Source organism: Tetranychus urticae, chromosome 1 (assembly GCF_039701765.1).
Source record: "Tetranychus urticae isolate SD_2017Ah chromosome 1, NJAU_TeUrti_SD_1.0, whole genome shotgun sequence".
NCBI classification, from domain to species: Eukaryota; Metazoa; Arthropoda; class Arachnida; order Trombidiformes; family Tetranychidae; genus Tetranychus; species Tetranychus urticae.
Window position 1 is genome coordinate 27,373,716 of NC_142958.1, and position 26,135 is coordinate 27,399,850.

At 32.2% G+C, this 26,135-nt stretch overlaps 4 protein-coding genes across 19 annotated transcripts in view; 2 read left to right on the forward strand and 2 right to left on the reverse strand.

The window, feature by feature from the left end:
• Window positions 1-2,016: 2,016 nt before the first annotated feature.
• On the reverse strand, window positions 2,017-9,256 carry Pfk (ATP-dependent 6-phosphofructokinase). 11 transcript variants are annotated; one of them, XR_016200881.1, is made up of 10 exons: window positions 7,919-8,010; window positions 6,426-6,675; window positions 6,137-6,353; window positions 5,366-5,531; window positions 3,991-5,298; window positions 3,854-3,898; window positions 3,464-3,718; window positions 3,302-3,395; window positions 2,917-3,172; window positions 2,017-2,160 (listed from the first exon to the last, which is right to left on the reverse strand). XR_016200881.1 is itself a non-coding variant. In XM_089270044.1 (9 exons), exons 1-9 carry the CDS (start codon window positions 9,118-9,120, stop codon window positions 3,161-3,163), a joined length of 2,538 nt encoding a protein of 845 aa, XP_089126170.1. In that variant the 5' UTR covers window positions 9,121-9,256; the 3' UTR covers window positions 2,322-3,160. The 11 variants fall into 11 exon arrangements, 7 of the variants coding, with proteins under 7 accessions (XP_089126170.1, XP_089126173.1, XP_089126172.1 ...); XR_016200880.1 differs by having other exon boundaries at window positions 6,426-7,433; XR_016200879.1 differs by having other exon boundaries at window positions 6,426-7,436.
• A 50-nt stretch (window positions 9,257-9,306) lies between these two features.
• LOC107364511 (transmembrane protein 208) lies at window positions 9,307-10,465 on the reverse strand. Its single transcript, XM_015931888.3, has 6 exons — window positions 10,297-10,465; window positions 10,100-10,186; window positions 9,948-10,007; window positions 9,737-9,873; window positions 9,583-9,667; window positions 9,307-9,510 (listed from the first exon to the last, which is right to left on the reverse strand). Exons 1-6 carry the CDS (start codon window positions 10,300-10,302, stop codon window positions 9,376-9,378), a joined length of 510 nt encoding a protein of 169 aa, XP_015787374.1. The 5' UTR covers window positions 10,303-10,465; the 3' UTR covers window positions 9,307-9,375.
• A 2,758-nt stretch (window positions 10,466-13,223) lies between these two features.
• LOC107364632 (cell division cycle 7-related protein kinase) lies at window positions 13,224-14,835 on the forward strand. Its single transcript, XM_015932063.3, has 2 exons — window positions 13,224-13,371; window positions 13,448-14,835. Exons 1-2 carry the CDS (start codon window positions 13,287-13,289, stop codon window positions 14,788-14,790), a joined length of 1,428 nt encoding a protein of 475 aa, XP_015787549.1. The 5' UTR covers window positions 13,224-13,286; the 3' UTR covers window positions 14,791-14,835.
• A 422-nt stretch (window positions 14,836-15,257) lies between these two features.
• Window positions 15,258-26,135, forward strand: part of LOC107364349 (uncharacterized) — a 29,543-nt gene continuing 18,665 nt past the window's right edge. For all 6 annotated transcript variants that reach the window (XR_003082679.2, XR_003082680.2, XM_025161307.2 and 3 more), the window contains exons 1-2: window positions 15,258-16,499; window positions 18,886-18,961. Coding sequence is in view for 4 of the 6 variants with exons in the window: in XM_025161307.2 (XP_025017075.2) it covers window positions 15,762-16,499; window positions 18,886-18,961 (814 nt within the window). In the remaining 2 variants the exon portion in view is untranslated. The remainder of the gene's footprint in view (window positions 16,500-18,885; window positions 18,962-26,135) is intronic.

A 26,135-nucleotide genomic window follows, 5' to 3' on the forward strand; every position in this document is an offset into this window, starting at 1 on the left:
GATTCCATACCTTTCAGTAAACAATCGCATTTATATAAAAATCATTTATCTTTCTATTAGGAAGGTTTAGAACATGCGGTTTCAGAAAATGACCTTACAATGTCAATAAGAGGTCAAATAAAGAATTGACCTTGAATAACCTTGAGCGTTCGAACTTATAGTTGTGCAATCTGCATGATCTCATGGTTCAATTCTGATGTTTGTAACACTAACGGTTCGTACCTTATGCATGCTCGAAGGCGTAAAATGAAAAAAAATCGGTATATGGCTGCAGACTTCAGTAATCGAACTACAGAATGGTTTCCTAATCTTAAGGTTAGTTCGATTGTAAACGCTGAAGCTGGTTAATTTTCGAATTAAAATACAGAATCTATTTCTCTCTGGATTTATGAAAATCCAAGGATCATTGCTGAAACAGTTATGCAGTTTACAGCTACAGTTTACTTTGATTTATTCATAACTCAGTCGATTTTGGATTTTTATTTTTTTATTGTGGCTTCTTCTTTTTTTTGCCATTGTCTTCTCAAGTTGCTAAAATGAATAACAATAAATTGACTGATGACTGTTTAATATATATTTTCAATCATTTCAATAAATTAGAGAATCTTCTGAATTACTCTCATGGTGAGTAGACTTTATGATATTACAAACGGTAGAACCCGACAACTTGAGTGAATATTTGAAAAAATTAATTTTTTATTTCATTAATTATCAGCATTGCGTCTTTTTGCTTCTATTACTCCCAAAGACGAATCTTATACTGGACCTGTTCTTGAAAAAGTAGAAATTTTAGAAATACGCTACGAACAACAATGTGAACGATGTGATTTTTATGGATTAAACTTTGCAGACCATTGTCCAGCTTTGAAAAGTGCCTATCACTATATCGAAAGAAGACAAAGATTTTTCGATAAAAATGACATCAAAAATCATTTCTTAGAAGATTTAGTCATTGAGTTTGGTAGAATTTCTGCAAAATTTAAATAGAGATTCTGTTTGTTTCGTTTCTGTCTAACATTTCAGGAGGCTATCAAGATTTTTTCAAGACGCATATTGAACAAGTAACCAAATTTGAAACATTTGACTGTCATAGGAGAAGCTGATATCTGATGAAAATATTCCCGAACTTTTGCACTGATTTTCCACTTTTACTTGATCACGATAAAGAACAATAAACAAATAAGTTTATATTTGAATTTTCTCATGACCATGATTATTGCATCTTTGACTATCTAAACCTCATAACTAAAGACCTTGCATTGCTCTGTAACGTCAGTTTATGTTTGATAAATGACCCTATAATGTCAACACGAGGTCAAATAGCGGGTTGACCTTGGATGACCTTGAACGTCCGTACTAATTGTTCTTCAAACTTCGTAATCTCATGGTTCAAGTCTGAGGTGTGTAGCAGCAACCTTTCCTTAGTTATGCCTGCAAACAGGCGTAAAATGAAAAAACGCCCGGTATAAAATCTATTTTTCTGCAGATTTTAGAAGCTGGTAACCAGGAGCTTGAGACTAATATCGTCGCAAATTTAAGAGTAAAAGGACTGATATTGACGCACGAAAATTTGGAAAGTTTGAATAATATCACTTTTAATATTTAAATTAAATATTAATAAATAGTCAAATTTTGTCTAGTCGTGTACTTGCCATTAAAGGTTCCAAAATTTAGTGTTTTTAATTGCTCGGTTGCACTAGCAAATGAAAATACAAAATTTTTGAAAATATTCAATATTGACCTCTGCTCAAACACGAAGGTCACAAACACGAGAATAACAAATTTGAAAGGGGCCAATGTAATGTAATTCTTGAATGTAATTGTGTAGTATTTTAATTTAAAGCGTTTTCTCTTTTTGGAATCATGTTTTGTTTTTGTGGAGCGAAGATTAACTCAAGATTCGGGTTCTGTTTCTAGTTTCTCCGAAAAATCATTTCAAAAACACTGTACTGTCAAACTTTACCAGTCATACCTTAGTCACAAGCAACTTGCGCTTTTCAAATAATCAAGTTACAATGACAAAAGAAAAATTCAATTTAATTTTGTAAATTCATTTGCACAAAGATTTGTTTGATTGATAAAATTAAAATATTTCTTGGTTTTTGGTTTCCTACAGTTCTTATGGTAAGCCTACAGAGAACGATGCTAAGGATGAGCTACCTGCAATGAAAAAAGATAAAAAACGTAATAGATTAGGGACAGAAGAAAGAATTAAGATAATTAAATCTAAGGTCAGTTAATCGAAAGATTCATTTATGCATTAGGAATAAACCGTTAAATTGCTCCGAGTTAATAGGTTGATTGAAAAAGATAAACAATAATGAAGTAATTAAATGTTAGTTTTATTAGCGCAGTTTTGCCTCAGTTAAAAATATTAAAAGTTAATTATGCGAATCATTATAAATCGATAATTTTGCTATTACAATCATTTTTCTTTGTTATTCAAACAGGAATTGTCAACTTTTCAATTGCAAGCATAATTATAACTAATATTGATAAACAGCATGAATATTCAAATTCTTGTCATTCAGAGAACTTGGAAAAAGGTTGATTTGGAAAAGAGAGCAAATTGGAAAGACAAATTTGGTTTGATATTTGATAACAGACAAGTTTCATTGGAAGGGTTGGGAAATAATGTTAAGCAGTTAGGGTTGAAGCCTTAATGCTGATGGATACAAACTTGCGATCACACTAAACCGTTAGACGGTTTTTCAACAATTGAAATTGCTTTAACTAGATAATTCATTTCTTTGGGTGAATTTGGAAAAAAAGAGAGCAATTATGATATTCTGAAAATGAGAGTATCTTGATGATTTACTTTAGATAAATTGTTAATGAGTAAATTTAACTTAGGAGTTAGCTTTGGATTGGCAGCAAAGGGAAGTTATTAAAATAGCGATTGGAATCAATACTTGCCAATTACTCGGAAAACAAAAGACTGTGTCTGTGAACGCTTTTATATTTGCGATTGACAATATCATGTAATGATAAATGATAATAACTAATTATAAATGTTTATGCTTAGTCGCAAGTCCTTAGGACTTCGGTTCCTTAATCCACAAACGTTGAGGAGGAAGGGCGCAAAAATTAAATTCCCTGCATCTCACGAAATGAACCAAAAGGGGTAATAAGCATACTCAATGGTCAGTGCAAATAGAGATTAGGTGTAAATCTAATAAGTGAAGAGTGGACAAGTGAAGGGGAAATGGGAAAGTGACAAGGAAAGGAGGAAAATGGAAAAAAAGAAAAACAAAGAATTTTATTAGAGAAATTCAATGTCTTCAGGTTCGGCTGGACCAACTTCAGACTCTTTTTCATAGTTCGAATCGTGTTGAGCCAACATTCGAAGGAGAGGTCTCAATTTAAGCCACCATTGTTTCTTAGAAATTCTGTGACTGTAATAATTGGAAAAAAGAATTGAATTAGTTGATAGTAAAAAGGCAATTAATTACTTTCAATTTACCTGAAATCAGTTTCAGCTTCTAAATCTAAAATTGGAGTGAATTTGTATTGACGTCGAATCAGTCCTAACAATGCAACTGATTCTCTTGCTGCTTTATTTCCAGTTGTCAGTTGAACAATCAACCAATCAGCTGCTTTGGCTGCCATTTTAGTACCCAAGTTACGGTCAAAAGGAGAAGGTGAACCTCCTTGTTGCATATGACCCAAAATATTCATTCTTGTAGTGAATTTGTCTTTTCCTTCTTCTGAATAAAGTCTGAAAAACAATAAGATTGATTAGTACAGTTAATGAGGCAAAAAATTGAAATAAAAATTGAATACAGAATATTATGTTGCACTAGCTCAGACATAATCACATAAATTGATATTAAATTACTATTGATAAACTTACCGGTAAATGAAGTCTGTTGAATAGTTGGAGTTTGCACTCTCATTTCTGTAAAAAGGAAGAAAGTAAACATTAGAAATCAATTGAATGAAAAACAATAACAAATAACAATTTATAGTCAAGGTAAATCGTCTGCATACCTTAAAATTAAACCTCTTGAAACACCTTCTTCCATTTTTGATTGCATATGATAAACATCTTCCATTAAATTTCTTATTGTGAACTTTTCTTCATAAATATAAGCAGCATCAGCACCACCAGCAAGACCAGCAAGTGTCGCCAGATAACCACAATAACCACCCATTGTTTCAACAATAAAAACTCTTCTTTTGGTTCCTTGAGCTGATTGCCTGATTCGATCACAGATTTCGGTAATTTCATTTACAGCTGTATCAGCTCCCAGTGAAAACTCTGAACCTGGGACATTATTGCTTATAGTGGCTGGAATAACACAGATTGGTATATTTAGTTCGGGAAATTGAGAGCGACTTTTAGCCATTTGAAGAGCTGAGTGGAAGGCCTCGAATCCACCAATGATTAGTAATCCTTGAATACCAAATTCAACAATTTTAGCCACAATTTTACTCATATTATCACCATCACTTGCAAGGGTTCGACGAGTACCAAGAATAGCTCCTCCTTGGGCAACTAATCCAGTCACATCGGACCAATGTATCTCTTTGATATCTCCTGCCATTAGACCATCAATTCCCTCATTGATACCAAGAACTGTGTCTCCACGGTAAATCATATTACGAGTGAATGAGCGAACGGCAGCATTCATACCACAACACGGAGCTCCAATGTGCATAATAGCAACTTTGAAACCATGTTGTTGGAGGTCAGCTTCAGAAAGTTTTGGAGGACGAAGACGAGTCAACATTTTATAAGTTTCAAGATTACGCTCAAAACTGCGTCCACGAAGTTTAACTGCTTGTTCCCATCTTTTATCAGCCATAGCAGTAGCCACAGATTTGGTTTTTTCAACACATGCCATAAGAGGTACACGAACTGCTTGGTTTCCATCAAGGGAAACAACAACAGCTTCAGAGTCAGGTGCAGCATCCATAAGGGCTAAAACGGCTTCAGCTCCCATTCGAGATCCAAGGATACGATCGAAAGCACTAGGGCTGCCTCCTCTCTGTACATGACCCAGTACGGTGATTCTCGTGTCTTGTTTTAAATTATCAACAATAACCTTTTTAACTAACTCTGCAGTAATAGCGTTTCCATCACGATCAATGGCTCCTTCAGCTACCAAGAGAATGTTCAACCGCTGACCCAACTCTCTTTCTTGTTGTAGCTTCCTGCAAAGACGCTCAGGCCAATTTTTTTCGGGTGGCCATTCAGGAATGAATACATAATCTGCTTCACTGGCTAAAGCAGCAACTAGAGCAAGATAACCACAATGTCGACCCATAACTTCGAGAATGAAGGTACGTTGGTGACTGCAAACATAAAGGAAAAGAAAAATTAATAAAATCAAGTAAATTCAAACTTTTTGTATTTACTAACCTGGATGCGGTAGTAACAATGGCATCAATTGATTCTAAAATTCTGTGAAGAGCTGAATCAGTACCAATGGTCATATCAGTACCACAAAAATCATTATCTATTGAGCCAACCATTCCAACAACATTAAGATGGCTACATTTGGTTTTCTGTTCTTCAGTTATTTTTCCTGTAAGGTGATACACAAAATAAAAGGTTAAAATAATAGTTTAGTGTGAAGTAATAAGTAAAAAAATTAATTCAATTACATGGGAAAATTATATTCAAGAGGCAGTGATTTATAAATAGTCTATTGTTTCAAGATTAGAAGTCATGAGAATGAACATTTTGGTAAATCATACCCTTTCCATTAAATGTTTCTGTGCATCAACTTGCATTAAATACTGACGCCAATTATTTTGGCTAGAGCTATCATAAAATAGCAAAAACTAATTTTGATAAATAATTGATCAATGACAAAACTGTATGGTGATTTCATTAAACAGTAGACCTGAATCAATCAAACTAAAAAATGAGAATATGAATATTGATAGAAAAAACGATTTCCTGGATTAAATCTAACAATGAGCTATAGAAATAAAAAGAGGGTCGAATAATTGAACATCAAAAGATTGATTTTTCGCTAAATGGTAATAACAATATAAATATAACCAATAATCAAAATATAAAAGATTGATCTATGAACACAGGAAAAATTCATGTTCAATCTGGAAAAATATGACGTTAAGGGAATCGATTAACCGTGGAGAAAAGTGAGAAATAGAAATAATGTACCTTGAGAAAAAAGTTCTTCAACAAGAGAACCCCATTCTTGTCGGAAGAGGTTGGCACCAGTCAATGAACCGTCACCACCGATAACAACCAAATTGTTGATTCCATGTTGAATTAAATTGTTGGCTGCTTTAAGCCTTCCGTCTCTTTCACGAAACTCTGCACAACGAGCACTTCCAATAACTGTACCTCCTTTATGAATAATACCAGAGACAGATATCTAGAAAGAAAAGAAAGTGAAAATTAGAATTTGAAATAAATGAGTGACAATTTGAAAATAATCATCACTTACCCATGAGGCTTCAACGATGTATTCACCTCCATCGACCATTCCTTGGTAACCTTCCTTGATGAAATAAGCTTTACAGCCAAGGTAGAGTGCTGTTCGTACTACAGCTCTAACAGCAGAATTCATACCTTGACTGTCACCACCGCTGGTGAAAACAGCGATGGTTTTTTTGGCACCGACACTACGATTTGGTGGACACATTCCTTCTTTACTAACGGGTCCAAATTCTTCGGTGGTTGATTGAGTTCTAAGTCTGTAAAGATGAGCATGGGGATCATGACGATAGTCCATCATAGTTGATTGAATTTGGCAAAGATGTTGAGATGAATGTGGTAAATTGAAAATTGAAAAATGTCAATTTGTTGTTTTTAAGGAAGAATTTAGAAGAGAAAGATTATAAGATTAAAAAGGATCAAGTGATGAGTCAAAATAAGATAAGACAATAGCTAATTGTTTACAAAACTAGAAATTGAGAGACACAAATAAGTATTTCCTAAATAACAATTACAACGTTAATAAATAAATTACAATTAACAGGATAGTAGTTGGAAGTATAATTTACAGAAAATTAATGGAGAAATGAAATAGAGATATGAATGATAGACGGTGGGTAAAATGAAAATGAGCAATAGAGAAAGGACAAGAAATAAAGTACACAAAGTTGAAGAATGAAATGATGTTAATAAACTAAATCGGTAGGTTTTAGGAGGCAATTTAGTAATTGTTTTGACAAATCACTTAATTGAAATAAATTTGGTATCTTGTTTCGATTTTGAACACAATTTGTTGTTTGTTGAGCTGTAGAGGAGAACTAGTTTCATGGCATGAGTATCAATGATGCAGTAGATGTTAATGATGACGATGGTGATTATAAAGACAAAGATGAGTGGTATTCACGAGCAAGCAATGTAGTAAACTCGCCATCAGCCTTTGGTATTATTGTTATCAGTAGCAGCAGCGGTGGTGTTTTGTAGTAAAGATGAGTAGTAGACTAAATTTATTAGATTAACACTACTAATGGGAGTTTGAGATTATCACCAACGCAAATCAGGCAAGCAATACATTCATCATTGAAATTCAACAGTGTTGATGGTTGAATTAGCGTCAAACAGAGAAAGCATTTTGAAAGCAAATGGATAGCACAAGTATGAGGTAAAGTAAATCATAGACAAGAGAGAGAAAAGAGAGAGAAGAAATTACATGATTAGTTGTGAATAGGCAAATTTAGAGAAACACAAATGTCTGTGTTAAGAGAAAGGTATCACTTTGAAGAGTGTTTCATGATAGAACTGGAATAGGATATTTCATAGGATGGTGTCAATGCTAATAAAGTTAGAATAGTCATTAAATAAAATCTAAATAGATAAATATTAGATAATAGAGACAAGGATGATGAAATAAATGGTATCAAGAGTTGATGGCCAAGGTCACAGAGGAACATGAATTAGATGGTGAAGATGTAGAATAGGATACCGATTGTATTGTTATTTACTTACATGAATAATGAGACTGCTGATGGTGTTAATTGTTATTAATTTAAATCGCAAGGGTAAAACAAGAGTAAACACTAGATTATGAAAGTGAAATCAAAGCAAGAGGCGAAAAGAGCTTACAAGGACAGTTGCAAATTGCAATGATATTTCTATGGTAACCATAGACAGAGAAAGTTACGGTTACATTGACTTTTGTTTTGTTTTCTAAATTGTTTTCTTATGTCAGTTGATTGAAATGTTAACCTGTTTTAAGCTTTATCAACACTTTGCCAAATAACAATAAGAAAATCAATTCATCCAAACCAAGTCATTTGATATAAACTAACCAAAATTAGCTTATAATCAATGTCTGTTTACTTTCTGGTTTTTCACTCATAATCCTGGTTTTTCTATATTAATCTGGTTGAAGTCTCAAGAAGAATAGTTATTCAACACTTCCATATCATGATGTCATGATCTATTAAAGATGTTAAATATAGTGATAGATACACGTGTTAATCTATAATCCAAGGATAAGATTAATTATGAAATTGTTTTTCTAATCATCTTGATATTGGTCAAACTTGATTTATTTCAAGCGGTGGAGCCATCAATAATGACAACTCTTCAGGATCTCTTTTTTCAATAAACTACAGAATGGTGAATTGTTCAGATTCTATCAAGTCTGATTGAAATATCACAATAAAGTGAATGTGAAACATTAACATTTGCATTTAAAGATCAGATTTAAATGCCATAGAATGCCATTTTCATTTTCTTGGTCTATTGAGTTAGACTTACTCTTATCATAGAGTAAAATCTTGATTATTTCATATCTCACCTTTACCGAAAAAACTATATTGGTACAATTAGCTTTTGTCAATCTAAGGAAGGGCAATTACATGATAAGAAAACAGAACGATATTTACTCTTCGCGAAGAAATAACAAAGAGGGTGTCAAGCTCGTAGTTGATCTAAAGGATTGAACGTAAATTGTGAAAATACAATCACAACTTGAGTAATTTTTTAACATACTGTTTTGATTGTAGTTTTTTCCGTGATGAGCGATTACTTTTAGCCTTATCTTTTCCTTCCAATGAACCTGACTTAGAGTGAGTAATACCATCTTTGGAACCTGTGGATGTCTTTGATTTGGTTCGCTTACTGTTAGTCTTTTTTCTACTTCGCTTCACTTCTGGTTCTTTATTTTCCTGAATGTTATCCATGATTAACAAAGCTTGAAACACTATGTATAAAATAGGCACAATTTAACTAATACTTTGGTTGATTTGCTTATTTCAATATTCTTAGATGGTTTAAAAGCAAGAAGATAAAACACAAGATACGAAAGAGAGTCGCACCAGGAGTCTAAATGTAGATCTTGAATCAAAAGTGTCTGATCACGAAGGTGGTTTAACATTACAAGTTAATTTTTAATCGAATTTTGATTTTAATTTGGACAGAGTATCATTCTGAGATCATCATTGTTGTCGTCGCATTCGCCTTTCCATTTTCTTTTGTTTCTTTTCATTTACTGGTCCTTCTTCAGGTGCAGGAGCAAATATCCATGGACCAAGAAGGTTAACCCAGAGCAAATAAAATCCATATCCTGGAGCCTGAGAGAAAGGTAAAAGAAATTTAAATTCAATTAAATTGTTAGAATATGGTTTGGTTGCGATTTAACTTACAGAAAGCCACAATAGATAGAAATAATTGGAAATTAGTGACAATAGTTGAACTATAGCAGTTAATATAATGATGTCTTTAGCATATCTGTTGGGAAAACAAAATAAAAAGGCGATCAGTTTTGGTATTCGAATAATTTTTACAAATTTTCATTACTCAGCCATTCCAGACTCTAAGTTAAGGTCGAGGCCGCCATCTATTAATGATCCAGTCTCTGAGTATGAGGGTTGAGCCATGAATTTCATAAAACCAATGGCACTGATGTAAATTATAATTGATGAAAAAGTAAAAAACTAAAGGAAAACAAGAGAAAAAAATATTATTAAATTTGCTTTAGCGATGCTCCTTTTTCCTTATTCCTATTTACCATATATCTAAACGTAAATTGTTCAAAGAAGAAAAACCATGTGACAAGAAGATAGATCGCCTTTGATGATGAAAAGAAAAATGGTAAAAATTAATAATAGTGTGGAAAAATAAATTGCATGATAAACACATGTTTACATGTGTAATACTCACTAATACAGATGAAGAAATTGCTATGTAATAATTGATTGTACTTTTGTTATCCTCCAAGATTTGTTTTTGGCCTTTAGTTGCTGATTTCTGTAAGATAGTCCAGTGAGGGAAAAAATCAAACGCAAATGGACACAATTAGATAAATAAAATTGAGAATAGTGAATTGGTAAATAATGGCAACTTCACAAATTACTTACCGCCATGGTGAATTACAGAGAAACAATTGACAAAAACAAAATATTGATTATAAAAGCAGATGATGGAATGATGTAAATACAATTTAATTCAAAATATAAATAATAAAATTATGTGAAAAAAATGAATTGAAAAATGATTTAACATGAAAGTGTTCACGTCACTCTTTAAGTTAAACAGTAAGAGTAGGCTGTCAGCAGTGAGAATCAGCTGATCAGCTCATATGGTGAGCACAAGAAAACCTTTCAATTTCAAGTATTCAATTTTATTATTAAACGACATTCATTTGGTTGATTGAGAAAGGTAAACGATAATTTTATAATTAAATGTTAGTTTTATCAACATAGTTTTGCCTCATTAAATTCACTGCATCTCACGGAATGAACCATACGAAGTAATAGGCATACTTGATGGTTAATGGAAATAGCGATTCTCTTGTTGCTGTATTTCCGTATTATTTGTATTTGGTACATTTTCTTTGGTACCAAGAACTGTGTCTCCACAGTAATTCATAATAAAAGTGAAAGAGGGAACTACCCGGAAGGCTCGCGAAAACTTCCACTGAATTTCCCTTCAAGTTTTGATTCAAATGCCGAAAACAAGTTTCCACCAGACACCGATCACATGTAATATTTCTAGTCAACAACCGTCTAGCAATATCTCTTATATTTAACAACAACAATTGAATATTCGAGATGCTCCATGATTTAAAGTGAATACGACATTTAGGGTGAAAAATATTTTGTTATTCAAAATACAAAACAGTGATAAAATTACTAAAAAACAGTTTTGGGTTAGATTTTATCATAATGATAAATATTAAGCTCTTTGGACTTCAAGATTGTTTGAACATTGTTTCGTGTAACTTCAAAGATATATTCTTGATCCTTCTCTGGTTCAAAGAAATTTTATCTGGCTTTACCATATGAACTTTTACAAAGAAGGCTTTTTTGATAATGTGAAATAGATGAACGAGGAAATACCAACAAGCTAAACCATCACTGATCATCTTAACAAGTCGCCCTTTCTCGTCATGTGTTAAATTCCTTGACTGGTCAGAAGCCAAATAATCAAGTTCCTCGAATGATGTTGAATCACAAACCATTATCTGTTCCTTAGTGTCTGTGGTTGATTGAGTTAATGTTGAGCAAATTTTTGATGAAGGAACCGTTGATTTGATGATTTTTTTACCATTTCTAAAATCACTTAAAACAGCCACAGATCCAACCATTACTCTATAAATCACATGTAAACTAGAGTTTAGAGTTGAAATAACTTCATCTAGTTTGAACATCATGACCAATTGTTGGAATGTTCTTTGTCCAAAAAGAGATGAACCAGAATACCAGAATACCAGAACAGTTCACTAACCGATTACATAAAACATAATAACTGGCTTTTTTAAACAACAATTAAGCTTAAAATGGTGATGGTTTGAAATGATTTGACTCACAAAGAAATAATGGAATCAGACGATTTTTGTCTCTACTTTAAACTTTACACCGTAAGATGAATGTGATTGGATAGTTGCTTTCACTGACAATATGAATCACAGTTTACCCGTAAAAAGAAACAGCTCAAGAGACAATAGAGAGTCAATTCCTTCGGTTTATTTTGTCTGGGAAAATGAAAGAGTTACATTAAATAATGAATTTTTGGTCTGCTCTGACTAATGAAATGAAAACTAGTTTACCTTGGATGAAAAATGTAATCCCACCTTATTTTTGTCAGTTTTAACATCACCATTTAGTACTAATTAATGTTTATTTTATCTTCCTTTGAACCCGATGGACGAGTTTCAATTCTGGTTTGAGATTTACCGACGTCAAAGAAAAACAATTTTACCTTGATGTAACCATTACATAAAAATAATTTCACATTAATTTTATTCGATTTATTTTTGGAAAGTAAATTAACGAGACCGGCTTTTTTCCATCACTTTTTCCCATATTGTCCATCAACCAAATCTAAACCATTCACTATTCATCACCTTTATATCTATCATATCCGAAAAGCGGTGAACGATTTGGTGGATTTGGGTGATGGAAAATCTTATGAAAAAATCGATTGAAAAAGTCGGTCCACATTAAATTTCAATTCTAGTGGTAAAATTAGTTTTGCTTAGTCGATAGTTAGCAATTAAACTTGTTTTGCTCGCTATTCGGCTAGATTTGACCATAGTCAACCTAAATCCACTTTACTGCCTTTTTAGTCAGTTATATTCATTGAATTTACCCAATTTTTAAACTTCAACTAATCTGTCAATCTGAGTAACTGAGATTCAGCTATTTTATCTTCACTTACTGAAATTACATCCATTTTCTAGAAATAGAAACAATTGAATAACAAAAACACTTGGATTTTAAAAAACAACATTTATTGATCAGGTTTGTTTAGTAGTGAAAATAGTCTTTTTGTCTATTTCAACAGTAGAAAAATCAAAGTGTGAGTTTAAATGTCATTTTGATGTTCAAGTTCAATGATCTATGACATTTTAATTTTTTCATTTGTTGTATTCAGTTTAATTTATTTTTGTTTGTGTCGTGTATAAATCATCATGTCTGAACAACAGGTTTGGCTTATTGTTATCGATGGCTGGGGCATTTCAGATGAAGTCAAGGGAAATGCTATCCTTGCTGCTGATACTCCAATAATGGATGGATTGGCTAAAAATGATGGTCAATATCTCACATTAGATGCTTCTGGATTATCAGTTGGCTTACCGGATGGTCTAATGGGTAACTCAGAAGTTGGACACTTGAATATTGGCCCTGGGCGAGTTATGTACTAAGACTGTTTATCTGTTTTCGTTTAAGCGGTTTGAATGGCGAATTGATAAGCTTGATACAGATGGCAGCACACAAATGCGGGAATACACCATTTTCCCGGTTTATTTTGGGACTTCAAATTGAACTCATTTGTTTACGTCCATGATGAAAGTTTCATTGTGACTTTAGTTCATTACCGATCGTGTGGAGTCATTTATTTAATCATGGAAAAAACAAGATCAAATTCTCATATTATTTTAAACTGTTCCTCAAATTTTCCATCTCTCCGAATTGAAGACCCAAAAAAATGTAAGATTTTCTCATTTCCATCTTTTTCTCCTCATAGTTTATATTTTTTAACCTTTATCTCTCTTGTCACTTTTAGCATCTCCTGAATGTGAAAATAACCAATTCCCTCAATATTTCCTAAGATCCATTCCGGATTTGAAGAGACATTTCAGCCTCCAGGAGAAAATTGGGGAAGGTACTTTCAGCAAAGTGTTCAAGTCAAAATTATTGAAAAATCCAACAAAAGAATTCGCTTTGAAATGTATCGTACCAACTATGAAATGGGATCGAGTGGCAAATGAAATTCGTTATTTAAGAGATCTTGGTGGGGACTCGAATATCATCGGTGTCAAGACCTGTTTCTTTGGTAGTGGATTATGCGTCATTGTCATGCCATATTTTCCCCACACTAGATTCATTGATTTTCTTAAAGATGCCAATAGTTTTGAAATCCGAAACTACATGAAAAATCTTTTCATAGCCTTAGAGGCAGTTCATAAACATGGCATCATTCACCGTGATATTAAACCCAGCAATTTTCTATTCAACCGAAAATCGATGACATTTGGACTCATTGACTTTGGTCTCGCCGAAGACGAGGTAGTTCTCCGTAAACACGCCTTAAGTGCTCGAGAAAATATCCAGTTTGTTTCTCCAGCCGCTACATCTAGATCAGCTATTAGAGAGCTTGTTGCAACCAAATCAAACCTGGCTCTTTTTGCCAAAGAGGGAAATAAAAATCCAGTTTTAATAAAAAAGCGTACCTACGATGAAATGGCCACAAGGCCTTCTAATACTACCCCAACGAAAAAGGCCAAATACAATGGAAATTTCAGCACTCCAGTAAAAGCTGAAAATCCTTCAGTAATTCCAGAAACTCCACCAAAAAATAATGTAGATAGGAACGAAGCTGAAGTTAAACCACGAAAACTCATATTAAAACCTTCATCTATTTCTAATCCTTGTGCTTGCTATGGAAAAGAGCAAATCTGTAATAATTGTCTGCGACGTTTTGATCTTGCTGCACCCAGAGCTGGAACAAGAGGTTTTCGAGCTCCAGAAGTTTTATTAAAGTATTTACAACAGACAACTGCTATTGATGTCTGGTCTGCTGGTGTTATTATGGCCTGTTTATTGTCCAGGAGATATCCATTTTTCAGCACTTTTACCGATGATTTGACTTCTCTTGGTCAAATGATTACCGTTTTAGGAAGTAAAAGATTTATGAAAGCGGCAAAAGAATTAAATCAATCAATTATTATGAACCCAAAGAAAATTCCTCCGCTCGATTTGAAAAAACTATGTGAAAATCTTAGAGGCAATAATTCACTTGAAATAGACGACAGTGCCTACGATTTGCTCAATCGTCTTCTAGAACCCAACCCAAGAAAGCGGTTAACAGCTTATGAAGCACTTAAACATCCATTCATTGATTGCTAAATTTTTAAATAATAAAATGAGAAATCTATTGTAATCATTTTAAAATCTTAATCAAATTTATTCCATATATTAGGTGAATTCTATCAGTATTGATTGTTTTCCAGAACGAAACTATGATCTAAACGGTCAAAATCATTATTTTTCATCCCAACTAAAAGATGCCACCACTGGCTCAGAAAACGCGTAAACAAGTTTTTCGGGTTGTCAATCAAATTAAAGTTAATTGTGAATAAATAATTGATTACAATGTGTATTTGACAGTCAATATTATAATTTGCTCAGTCAAAGCTTCATCTCGAGAAATCGAAAAAACTATTGAATAAAAGTGATTTTGTACCAACATATACAAGAAAGGAGAAGCAAGGAAAAAGGAGGATGAAAATGATAATGATGATGGGAAGGCGGGAGATGATGATAAAGTCTCATTTTGCTCTTGCAACCAAGTCTATACCTTGGAGTGTAACTTGGTTGAACAAACTGTTAGAGTGACTTTGGAATTGAAATGTTTTTCTAAAAAGTATTTTCTCAACATTGTCTCATCTTTCCTCTACAGATTTACCTTTACATTTGTGTTTATCTCATCTTTCTGTGAACTTTTAAAATTGATTCCTATCCATTACTATCAATAAACCACTAACCTGATTATTCATCTTAACCCATGAAATTTCAACGATATGTAAACATCATTGAGTTACATTACAACATTTTACCGAGTTGTTAATGTTGCCGTTGGCTTGGTCTGTTGACATTACCAACAGAGTCATGTGTTGCCAGTGAAAAACGGATTACAATTGAAATCAATTTACAGTCGTGATTACAATCAACAAGTTACATCAGTTTGTGTTTAAATTGTGTTCCCAGACCAGTCTTGTTAATTCAAATCAACTATTGAATTAACTATTGAAAGACTTAGTGATTTTGTGTAATTGATTTGTGTGTTCATCTTTGTGTGTGTTTAACGTCTATTGAATATGAAACCTGGTAAAGGATTTTCTGGTAAATCAAATTCACCAGGTCGAGATAAAGGTTCAACCCAATCATCTCAACCGTTAATGTCATCAATTCAACAATCATCTTCACAGTCCCCAGAATCAGCAACATCTCAAGGGAAATCAGCTAAAAATCGAGATTCTTCTAAACCAATTTCTACCTTACAAAATATTAACATTGATCAAAATATTTCTCACCCTTGTCCACCCTCTTCACATCATCAACACCAACGGCGACTCAGTTCATTGGATGGACGCCACGAGGCACCCACAATGACCGGAGCTCTTGATTCTTCCGGTTGGCCCTCAATTAAACCAAAAAGGAAAGGATTATCAATTATGTTTAATGCTTCCAAATCAACCATTTTCTTATCTTTTTTGTGTCTTATGGCTTTTACCCTATCAACATTAAGCCTTGTCCGTAATATACAATTAGAGAAGCGATTACTATCATTGGAAGCTTTGTGTGCTGATTATAAAGTTAAATTAAACAATCAATATTATGACCAACCCAATTCGCTATCATTGCTCCAACAATCGCCCTCATCAACATTCCCATCTCAATTGGATCATCATTCATCGTCGGTAAATGAACCCGATGATTTCAATGAATCAGCTTTAACTAATGAAAATGTTAACCTAAAAGGATTACAACCTAACCAACAATTAATCAATTCAAGTTTTGTGCCCATAACTGTTCTTGAAAATATTGTTAAACAGGTAAATGAAGGAAACTTTATCAATCCAAAGCAAGTTACAACAAGATTCAATCAAAAAAAACCTTTTCAATATCAATTCCTAAGCTTCAAATTTGCCAAGTAACTTGAGCAAAATTTTTACCTTTTCAAGATGAGTAACTAAGGATCATGTTTCACCATTAAATCATTACTTGACAATCACAGAATACAAGCTTCTGATCAATGTTAACTTCAGTCTATTTTTACATGTACCATACTTTGAGACATTTTTTTCTTGAAATTTCATTCCAAAAAGATTGAAGATTTGAATCAAAATTTGCCATCTTCAAAATTCCAGAGCAAAATCTGTTTCAAATCAACCCAAAGTCTATCGATGTCATATTCTGAAGTCACCAATTTGCTCATTTCAACTCATTAACTGTATTCCATATTGAAACCCAAAAGATTTCAAGACTATTTCAAGTCAATCTATTTGATTAGGACTTGGAAAATGATTATCAATGTTAACAGTTTTAAAAAGAAGTGAAATTGAACCTTAGGCAGTCTGAAGTAATGATGATTCCTTGAAAAAAGACAATATTTACATTTTAATTTGCATTTTCAAGTTAAATTGAATTAAGTCCCAATGTTAATCAAGATCAGTCGACTCATGAAGAAGCTCATTTTAACAATGAAATGTCTTTTCAATTTTTGCTGCCATTGACTAACAGTTGGTATCATTTGTTACCAATCCTAATATCGAAACGAACCTTGATTAAATGATACCTAAAATTGATTTACAATTTGTTCAAAAGGAACCATTTGAATGTTGATTGAAAATAATAGGAAATGTAAGTTGAATGAATGAACCCAAAAAATGACGAAAACTTTGAAACACGAACACAAAATATACAGATTTAATGATAGTAAATAAAAGGACAATAATGATTGAGATGATGATATACAAGTTACAATAATATATTAATACAATGGTAAATGTAATATTTTTCATCTCCAAAATTTTTTCCTTTTCTCCTCTTCTTCTTCTTCTCTATTCCTCTCACAATGAGATTGATAATAATAGTGAAATAACAGGGAATGTTGATTAGATGAAAATGTTGACGATGATTATGATGATGTTGATAACAATAATAATGGAAGAAAGTTTAAGTTGATTGAAAAAAAACTAGTAAAATGAAATGGCAACAAAACTCTTGTATTACCTTTACCCAAACGCCTTGGTAAAAGGCTATTCAAATGTAATGCAAAAAGTTAAACACAATGAAAACCAAGTTTAACCCAAAACCCAATTGAATTGTAACATACAATAGAGACAATTTTACCACCCAAAGAGCCAGGTAAAAATGGGAGAAGAAGAAGAAAAAAGATGAGAAAAGTTTACCTTTCAAAAAATATCAAAGTTATTATTGAAAAAGATCTGAAGACATGGAGAAAAGTTAACAATAATTGTAAAGAGTTGCTTGGAGTTGACTCTTGCTTTTTCATTTTCCCATCATTTACTGATGATGTTACAATTGCTAAATGATTACAGATTAATAACCTTTAAATTGTTGCTCTGTAAATCCATAAACGTTTACAGTTAACACAATTGATGATCATTTCGAGTTGAATTCAACTGCAGATGAAAATTACCAAAAATGTTGAGTTAATGTGAGATTCTGGTAATTTTTCAATTCCATTGACTAATTGTTTTCATTTGGTTTTTTCTTTGAGCCTTGCTTTGATTTTTGCTAATTATAAGTGAAATTGTTTGATGATAATTTATGTTGTGATTAAAGAAACCATTTTTATCTGATTTACCGAAAAATTACTACCCAAAAGCCTACTGACCTTTCAATGGTCACAAGTAAAAAATAAGCTCATTTAATCAGCTTATGCTTTTGATGTTCAAAATTATGCTCATTTCTCTTTTTTCTTTCGGAAAAAGTTCTTTTTTTGCTCAATTCCTTGGCATTTTGTTGTATTTTACAGTTGAATTGCTTTTCCAATTGAAAGGGATTATTGATACTTTGAAATGGTTTAAGACGCTTTAAGACACTTCATACAGGTTCTTACCTTGATCAGCATTTTTTTGCTCAACTTCATGACTTTTTACTTGAACATTTTGTTCACAAAGAGAGTTTGACTCTAATCATTTCAAAATGCATCCCATGATCAACTCATGATAATGTCTTTTATTGAATCTTTAAATTCACCTTCTCTTATAATGCTTCAATGAAAGCAATGAAATGGTTTATGATTAAAGATTCAAATTCAAGGTTTGGTCATTTTATTTCTATCAACATCAACAAAATGGGAAACCTCAATCTGGACTTGAATCATTGACCTTTACTCGATTTACAATGTTGTACCTTGCTGTTGTCACAATGAATTGTTCAATTTTTAATCATTTTTTTTCTGCTCTCTAGAAACTCAATCGACATCTAAGATCACTCTCATCGCGGATAAAACGTCAAGCAACATCTGATTGTAAATGTCCAGCGGGTAAGTAACCTAACATTTTAATTCACTTTTCATTGTTGCTCTCGTTGCTTTTATGCTTAACAGTTTTTTTTAAAACATCAATTTATCCTCTCATCAATACAAGTGTTTCCCTTGTAAATGGTTAACAAAACAAATTACCATTCAACTCAACCAATTGACTCAATCAGCAATCATTAAATTTGATTCAATTAGGTTTCTTCCTCTTCTTCCTCTCCAATTAATCATGTTCAGTTAAAGCTTACGACCTTCTTCATGACTTCGGTTTTACATTTACTTTTAACCAATTCAATTTTTTGTCTTCTCTCCCTGTTGACTTCAACAATTAACGCTCTCTTCCTTTTAATACACTTTGTATTGATACTAAATAAGTGGCTATGAGTTTATGCTTGTTAACATGTCAAGTTATTAACTTTTAATGCCACTGATTGGCTTTATTCACTTGATTATGGCAGCAAAAATATCAAATGATGAAAAATTAATTGCCACAAAAAGCAAATTTTGTCTCTGATTGACTTTTGCCCATTTCATTGTTTTGTATCACATTTTTACTGTCACTGGTTTTGTTCGTAAATTATCATGTTATTGTGACAATTGTTATTGAAGCTTTAATTGTGTTAAATTGTGTTAACAAATGTTAATTTACTTCAATTGGGTTGAACAATTGAAATCTTGCAAATTGACATGCTTTTGGGTAGTAATTAAAAGATGGTCCCTGCAAGTGCAACATGCTGATTGGAGCTTAAGTTTGCTTATGCTTTAATAAATTGGAGGGAAAATTTGCCTCGCTTTTGCTACTTTGTAATTTGATTGCGGTTTAATCAGACGATGTTTCTTCTGGTTATTAGTTTTATTGATTGTAATACCAGTTTAATATGTTAAGACTTTATTTATCATCATATTCTCTAATTGTTATTGATGTTGTTAATATTCTGTTGACATTTTCAACAATTGACATTGCTAATATGGTTGGTTAACTTTGTGTCAGTGGATAATCAAATGGATCTCTCTCTTGGTTTCTCTGGTTTTCTACATGTGAAGGCTTTTACTTTAACCTTACCATTTGCTGGTTAATTAGCTTTCAGTTGATGTAAGATGTGGTTTACATCAATTAATGGTCCTTCAAAACTGATGCCTGTTTTTACTGTTAAATTTTCCATTGTCAACTTATTGGTGGAAACGATCTTTTTTTTGGATAAAATTAAAGGGATAAACAGGTTTACGGTTCATCCCATCATCATTGCCAATATGTTACAATCATTAGTCTTGCTGAAGCCAATGCTGATTGACACAAATTTCTAATGGTATCCTCTGCTGTTGACTGATGATCTATTGATACCAGAAATCTATCCCTTACCAGTCATGGATTCATGTTGCTCTTCATTCTTGTTTTTTTATTCTGTTTGATGTCCTGACCATAATCGTGATGGCTTCAACTAGATGATTAGTTTTCATTGAAGTGTTGACAGAAGAGGATAAAGGTGCATCAATGGTGGAAGAAAATATGTAAGCAAAAAAGGTGGTGAAAACTATTATGAAAGGTATACATGGTGATGAAAATGATGCCTAGCCGGATAATGAAATAGCATTTCTGGTGATAACAACATTTTCTTCATTTATTCATCAGTTGATCATTATAATCACCAGTATTTACGTTTATGGTGCAAAATAATTCACGAATGACAAGGTGATATCCAATGATTAAAACGTGGGATAAATGGAAATTTTCTGGCCACAAATCTGGTCTGTTTAATTTTACTGTTTCCAGTAAACTGATAAGAACAATCAATCAATTATTAATATCGTGGATTGTGTTTATCGCAAGATGTTGAAAACGTTTCCATGTTCATGAAAAACAACAATTGCTGATTTCAAATCATTTCTGGCTGATGATTTTTTTTATCCTAAATTTGGCTCAATAGACTTTCACCTTCACCCTTCATCTTTATTCAATTTGTTGACTTGGTTTACAGTAAATTGTTAGCCTCACAATCGACTTTTATTTTTGTATTTCCATTGAATAATTTGGTATTCAATTGAAACCAAAACTGGCTGCTGGATTGATGTTTATTTTCAACAAGGTCCATTAAGCTCATTGCTATTGATTCAAATTATAGAGAGATAAGAAGGTTCAGTTTCTTATTTAATTGAGTTTCAATGAGGTAAGAAACATGGAATTATAATTTACCCATGATGATGAACATTATCACTATCTTCATGACCTAATGATCTTTTTATTCTCTCATTTTAGCCTGATTACAAGATTTTTATCCTCGTCTTACAAGAAAAGGAAATCAAAATAGTCAAACAAGAGTAAAGTGAAACTAATCATTTCCTTATATTATATATCGGAGATGCAATGAAGATGCTGATGATTCCAATAGATGGTTACTAATAGATGTTGAATGTTATTACCTTTAATTGGCTGTATAAACGCATCTCTTTTCATCTGGTTGATCATTTTTCACCAAAAGATAATAGTTCTGCCCATTTTGCATCTTTTCTCATTAACTGGCAAAAACATTGAGACTTCATTAAACAATAATAATCCAACGGAATACAGGAATACAAGAAAATGAATCAACATTATCCGTTCTAATAATAGAACCAATATTGGACATGGAGCATGAACTTTAGCCTTATTGTCAGCAAAAGGCAGATAATCATTGATAATTGGTGATTATCAATTTGAGACTATTGTTAAACGATGTCCATAACCAAGTTTATTAAATCCTTTCAAGATGAACTGCAAAGCAAAGCGAAACAATCGTCACCATAACAATCAAAGCAATTATAGCTCAAGAATCAGACCAATTTTCAACAAATTGTCACCATTTTATCTCGCTTTTAGTAGACATCATTAAATTGTGAAAAAGGTTGCCATTGATGTTCACTTTAAATCCTCTATTAACCTTTTACTTTGTGCACATGAAATCTCTTCCATTATCCATCCAAACCGAGTCACAAATCAATAATATTTAAACGCAATTTCAATCATTTCACTGTCGATTTTCAACTCTAAATGTTATACAACAATAATAGTGCAAGATGTTAACTATCGGTGAAAATAGGTAAAGAAAAACAGAAATGAATTAAAGTAAAGGCCAAGAAAATGCCTCAAGTAGTTTATACCAAAAAATCTTAACTTTTCTCCTTATTTTTCTAGCTTTTTTACATTCTCCTCATCTTCATCATTTCGATAAGTTTGCTTTTTTGTTGAGAATAGAAAGGAAAGTTAACTTTCTCTCAGGCTGTGATTGCTCCTACTTTTTTTCCATTAGCTTAATCTGATTTCTTGGTGAAAGTGGAACTTTGAAACTTGAATCATTCCTATTGACTTTTTCACCTTCATCTCTTGTCCACTGACCACACTGGTAGCAACATATTACCATCCAGTAACAGATGAACAGTTTGAACAAAAAAAGAAGCATCAATTGAAATTGTTGTGTCACAAATGGCTTCTGTTTGCGCATTGAATTACAAGTTAAAGGATGAAACTATTATTACAAACTAGCGCTCAACTAATATTATTATCATTTTGTAGCCTAAAGGTTTGAAAGGTAAAACTAAGCACAAAATAAAATATAATACTGATGCTAACAATGTTCAAGTTTACTTAAGTTAACTTGACTATTATCAATTTACTCTGTAAATAACGCAGCAACACAAATACTAATCAATCAACTAATTGGTAAACTTTCATTATTTCAATGTGACAACATTAATCCAATCTTGGAATAAATAAATTGACAATATCATGAAGAATCTTGAAACCATTACGATTCTCGCCATTTTGATAATCAATTTATCAATAAAATGCTTATTACAAACTGTGATAGACTCTGTGTCTAAGTGTAAGCACAAGCCAATCTTGAAAATTAAATAATCTTTCTGATTTTCATTTGTCTTCTGTAAATCATGAATGAAACTGAACAATTATCCAAATCCTATTAGCTTTACTCATCAAGCTTCATCAATCGATGATCGCTTAATGAGTAACAATAGTCGAGCCTTGAAGCAAAAGGTTGAAATAATTTTGACTTAACCCAAGAACCAATGTTGGGTTTATTAACCAACTTGATCATAACTACCAATGTAAACCAATATTTGAACGCTTTTCTTGATACAATATTAATTCAAGATCAACTGTGAAAAGTAAACTTAATCAAAATTAAGACTCAAAACGATTTAAAATCTGTTTTTTTTGGAAGCTTCAAATAAGTTGACAAATTTTTAATTCAAGTTACAATTGAAGAGGTAAAAGAGGTAATAAAGGCGAGTTAAGAACTGGAATGAGGAAAAAAACGGAAAAAAGTTCAATATAATGATAGATTTGAAGAAGCTGATATCCAATCAATGAAAGTTGAGATGAAATTTGGATGTTACTCGGTGAATACGCCCTGAATGTTTATTTTGTATTCTGCTTTTGGCATCTTAAACAGCATCTTCCTTTCATCATCATCATCTTTTCCCTTTGCACAACTCACTAACTTAAGAGGTGTGTTTTGATCGTCAGGTAATACCAGTTGTAAGGATGACGAGAAAATGACTGCAACATCTTGAAAAGATGAAGGTACAATGATGATTTAGGAAGAGCCAGAGTGTGCTTAATGATACGCTTTTATTATATAATCAAGGCAACCTCCAAGTTGCATGTTGCCGTCCTTAAGCCCACCAAGTCAACCTCTTATCCAGTCTAATGTCTCCTTCATTAATGTAATTAATTTTTCTGGCGATATTATCTTCTTCTTCTTCTCTCATCTTTTTACCCCAACATTACATGATATTATGAATAAACTAATGATAATAATGATTCTATTCATATCTTTTCATTTTCAATCACAAACCTTCTTACCTTAAATCAAGTTACTCAACATTGAGTATCATTAATTTTCCAGTTCAATTGTCCAATGTTTCCTATTTACCTCTAATATCGATTTTCACATTTCACCAAACCCTTCATTTTCACTTGATTTACATTCATTAATTCAAGACTCAATGAAATGAGCAAATCTTTAAATCTCAACCAGAAAACACAACAATATCAATTAACATCATAATGATGACAACTTTGAATCCTTTTTTTATGTTTCAATCTTCTTCTTTTTTCACATTAGTTGTAATTATTGCAACAATTAATGATCGTCATTTTTTATGGTGAAAAGTTGATCTTCAGCTGATTATAATTTGATCATTAAGAAGTGATGATAAAACAAAATGTAATGACAGTAGTTAATCAAGAGAAGCAACTTTATCAATATTAATGATTCTCTCATCAGGGTTAATATTAGCATTTTGTATATGCATTTGCAAACCAATGGTAATAAGTTTAATAGTTAATAATAATGTTTGTGTGGTCTCAACAATTTGTTAATCTTTCTGTTTAAACAATGTTAAAGAGGAACAGCTAATTGCCCTTAAAACGTAAATTAATCTTTATCGGTCAAAACATCATTGACAATCTAATTACCGTTTGTTTCATTCAATCATCATATCGAGTTTCACTGAGAACGCATCATGAATCGTTGATTGTAGTCATTATTGTCAATTCAAATCATGTAATCTGATGCAAACCAAATGGTCTGTTGAAATGGAAACAAGAACAGAAAAAAATGATTTTCCAAACTCAACCCAGACATGATAATGTCTTGCATTGACTAAGTGAGATGTTAGATGTTACTTGAGTCAGTTTTTTCCTGTTTTAGTTTTCATCTTTCAACCCAAAAGCATCAATTTCATCCTCTCAACAGTTATTACAATGTGTTATTATTATTGGTTTTTGCTTTAGTGAAACAGGTTGGCTAAATGTCTAAAGGAACCACCAAAAAGAGATGAAAGTTGAAAATAAAACTTGACTACATAAGCAATTGGCTTTTTGTTACAAGTTTTAAGATGTTTGTTGTTGAACAGTTTTTTGGTTATTATTGATTATGCTGCTTAACCCAATGTTTACCTTGGTTCAAACGGACAAAACTATTGAGATGAAAAAAAACCATTAACTTGACCTTACCATTAACCTTTAACTTTGTATTCTAATAATTGCGGTTGAATTTTATGTTGGCCAGATCAATTATATTGCCTTCGCTTTGCATTTTTAAAAGTTTATCATCCCGTTGGCCTTAGATAAGTGTCTCTCTCAAGTTGCCCAGGTAAAATGAAATGTTTACCTAGGATAAGATTAGTTGAAATTACCTATCATTATGATTGCAACTTTTCTTCAGTTCAATTAGTTAGTGACAATAATATAAATAATCCAATTTGTATCCAAATTCAAGAACAAAATGTTTATTTTTCTTCACTTATTCAACTTTTACATTTGTTTCAAGCAAAAATGAATGTTTTTAAAATCAAATCAACATTAATCGTTCAGATTATCTCCCGTACTAATGCATTTATTTCAAATAAAATTTTATGTCTCATGAAATGGGAAATGATTTGACCTTTCACAATAGTTCTGAGTGTGCTGAAGAATGATTAGTATTTCCGATGGAATCTTCATCGCTGTTCTTTGAAATAAAGAAACTCAGCATTTTCGAATGTTCATTTTCATAAGAAAATGTTGAAAAAATTGTTCGTCCGGTGTTTTTTCTGGGATGGGATAAGTTTCTCTAGACATTTCTCAGCATAAAGATCTGATTTCACTTCAAGATAACCAGCTAAATCAGTTGAACTTTCACCTGCTAGTCAACTCGAAGCAAAAGGTTGAACCTTCAACTGAAAAAGTCATGTTTAGTCCTCAAAGTTATCATCACTGTAAATCAATGTAACTTTAACAATCTCACGTCACAACAATAATGCAAAGTAACCCTGTGATGAAAGGTAACAAGTTGCTGATGAAAAAAGCTGTGAAGATGAAAAGGTCGATTATTTTATGTACAATTTGTAGCAAATTGGAGTTAAAGTTGAAACTTAAAGGGTAAAAAAATGGAAAAAGATTTTTGTTTTTGATTCATGAAAATGTAAATGCCAATTGCAATGAAAAATCTCATCTCTCCAACCCTCAAGCATTGTCATTGAACTATTCATTCCCTTTAGAGTTGCATTATCCAACAACTGAGAAGCTTCAACTTTTCAAGAGTACTTTTGCTTTTGTTTTACCTTTTGTTTCACCCAATGTTTCAAATGTTATTATTACATCAGGTACACTTGAAATTATTTCATCATTAGAAGAGAAGCA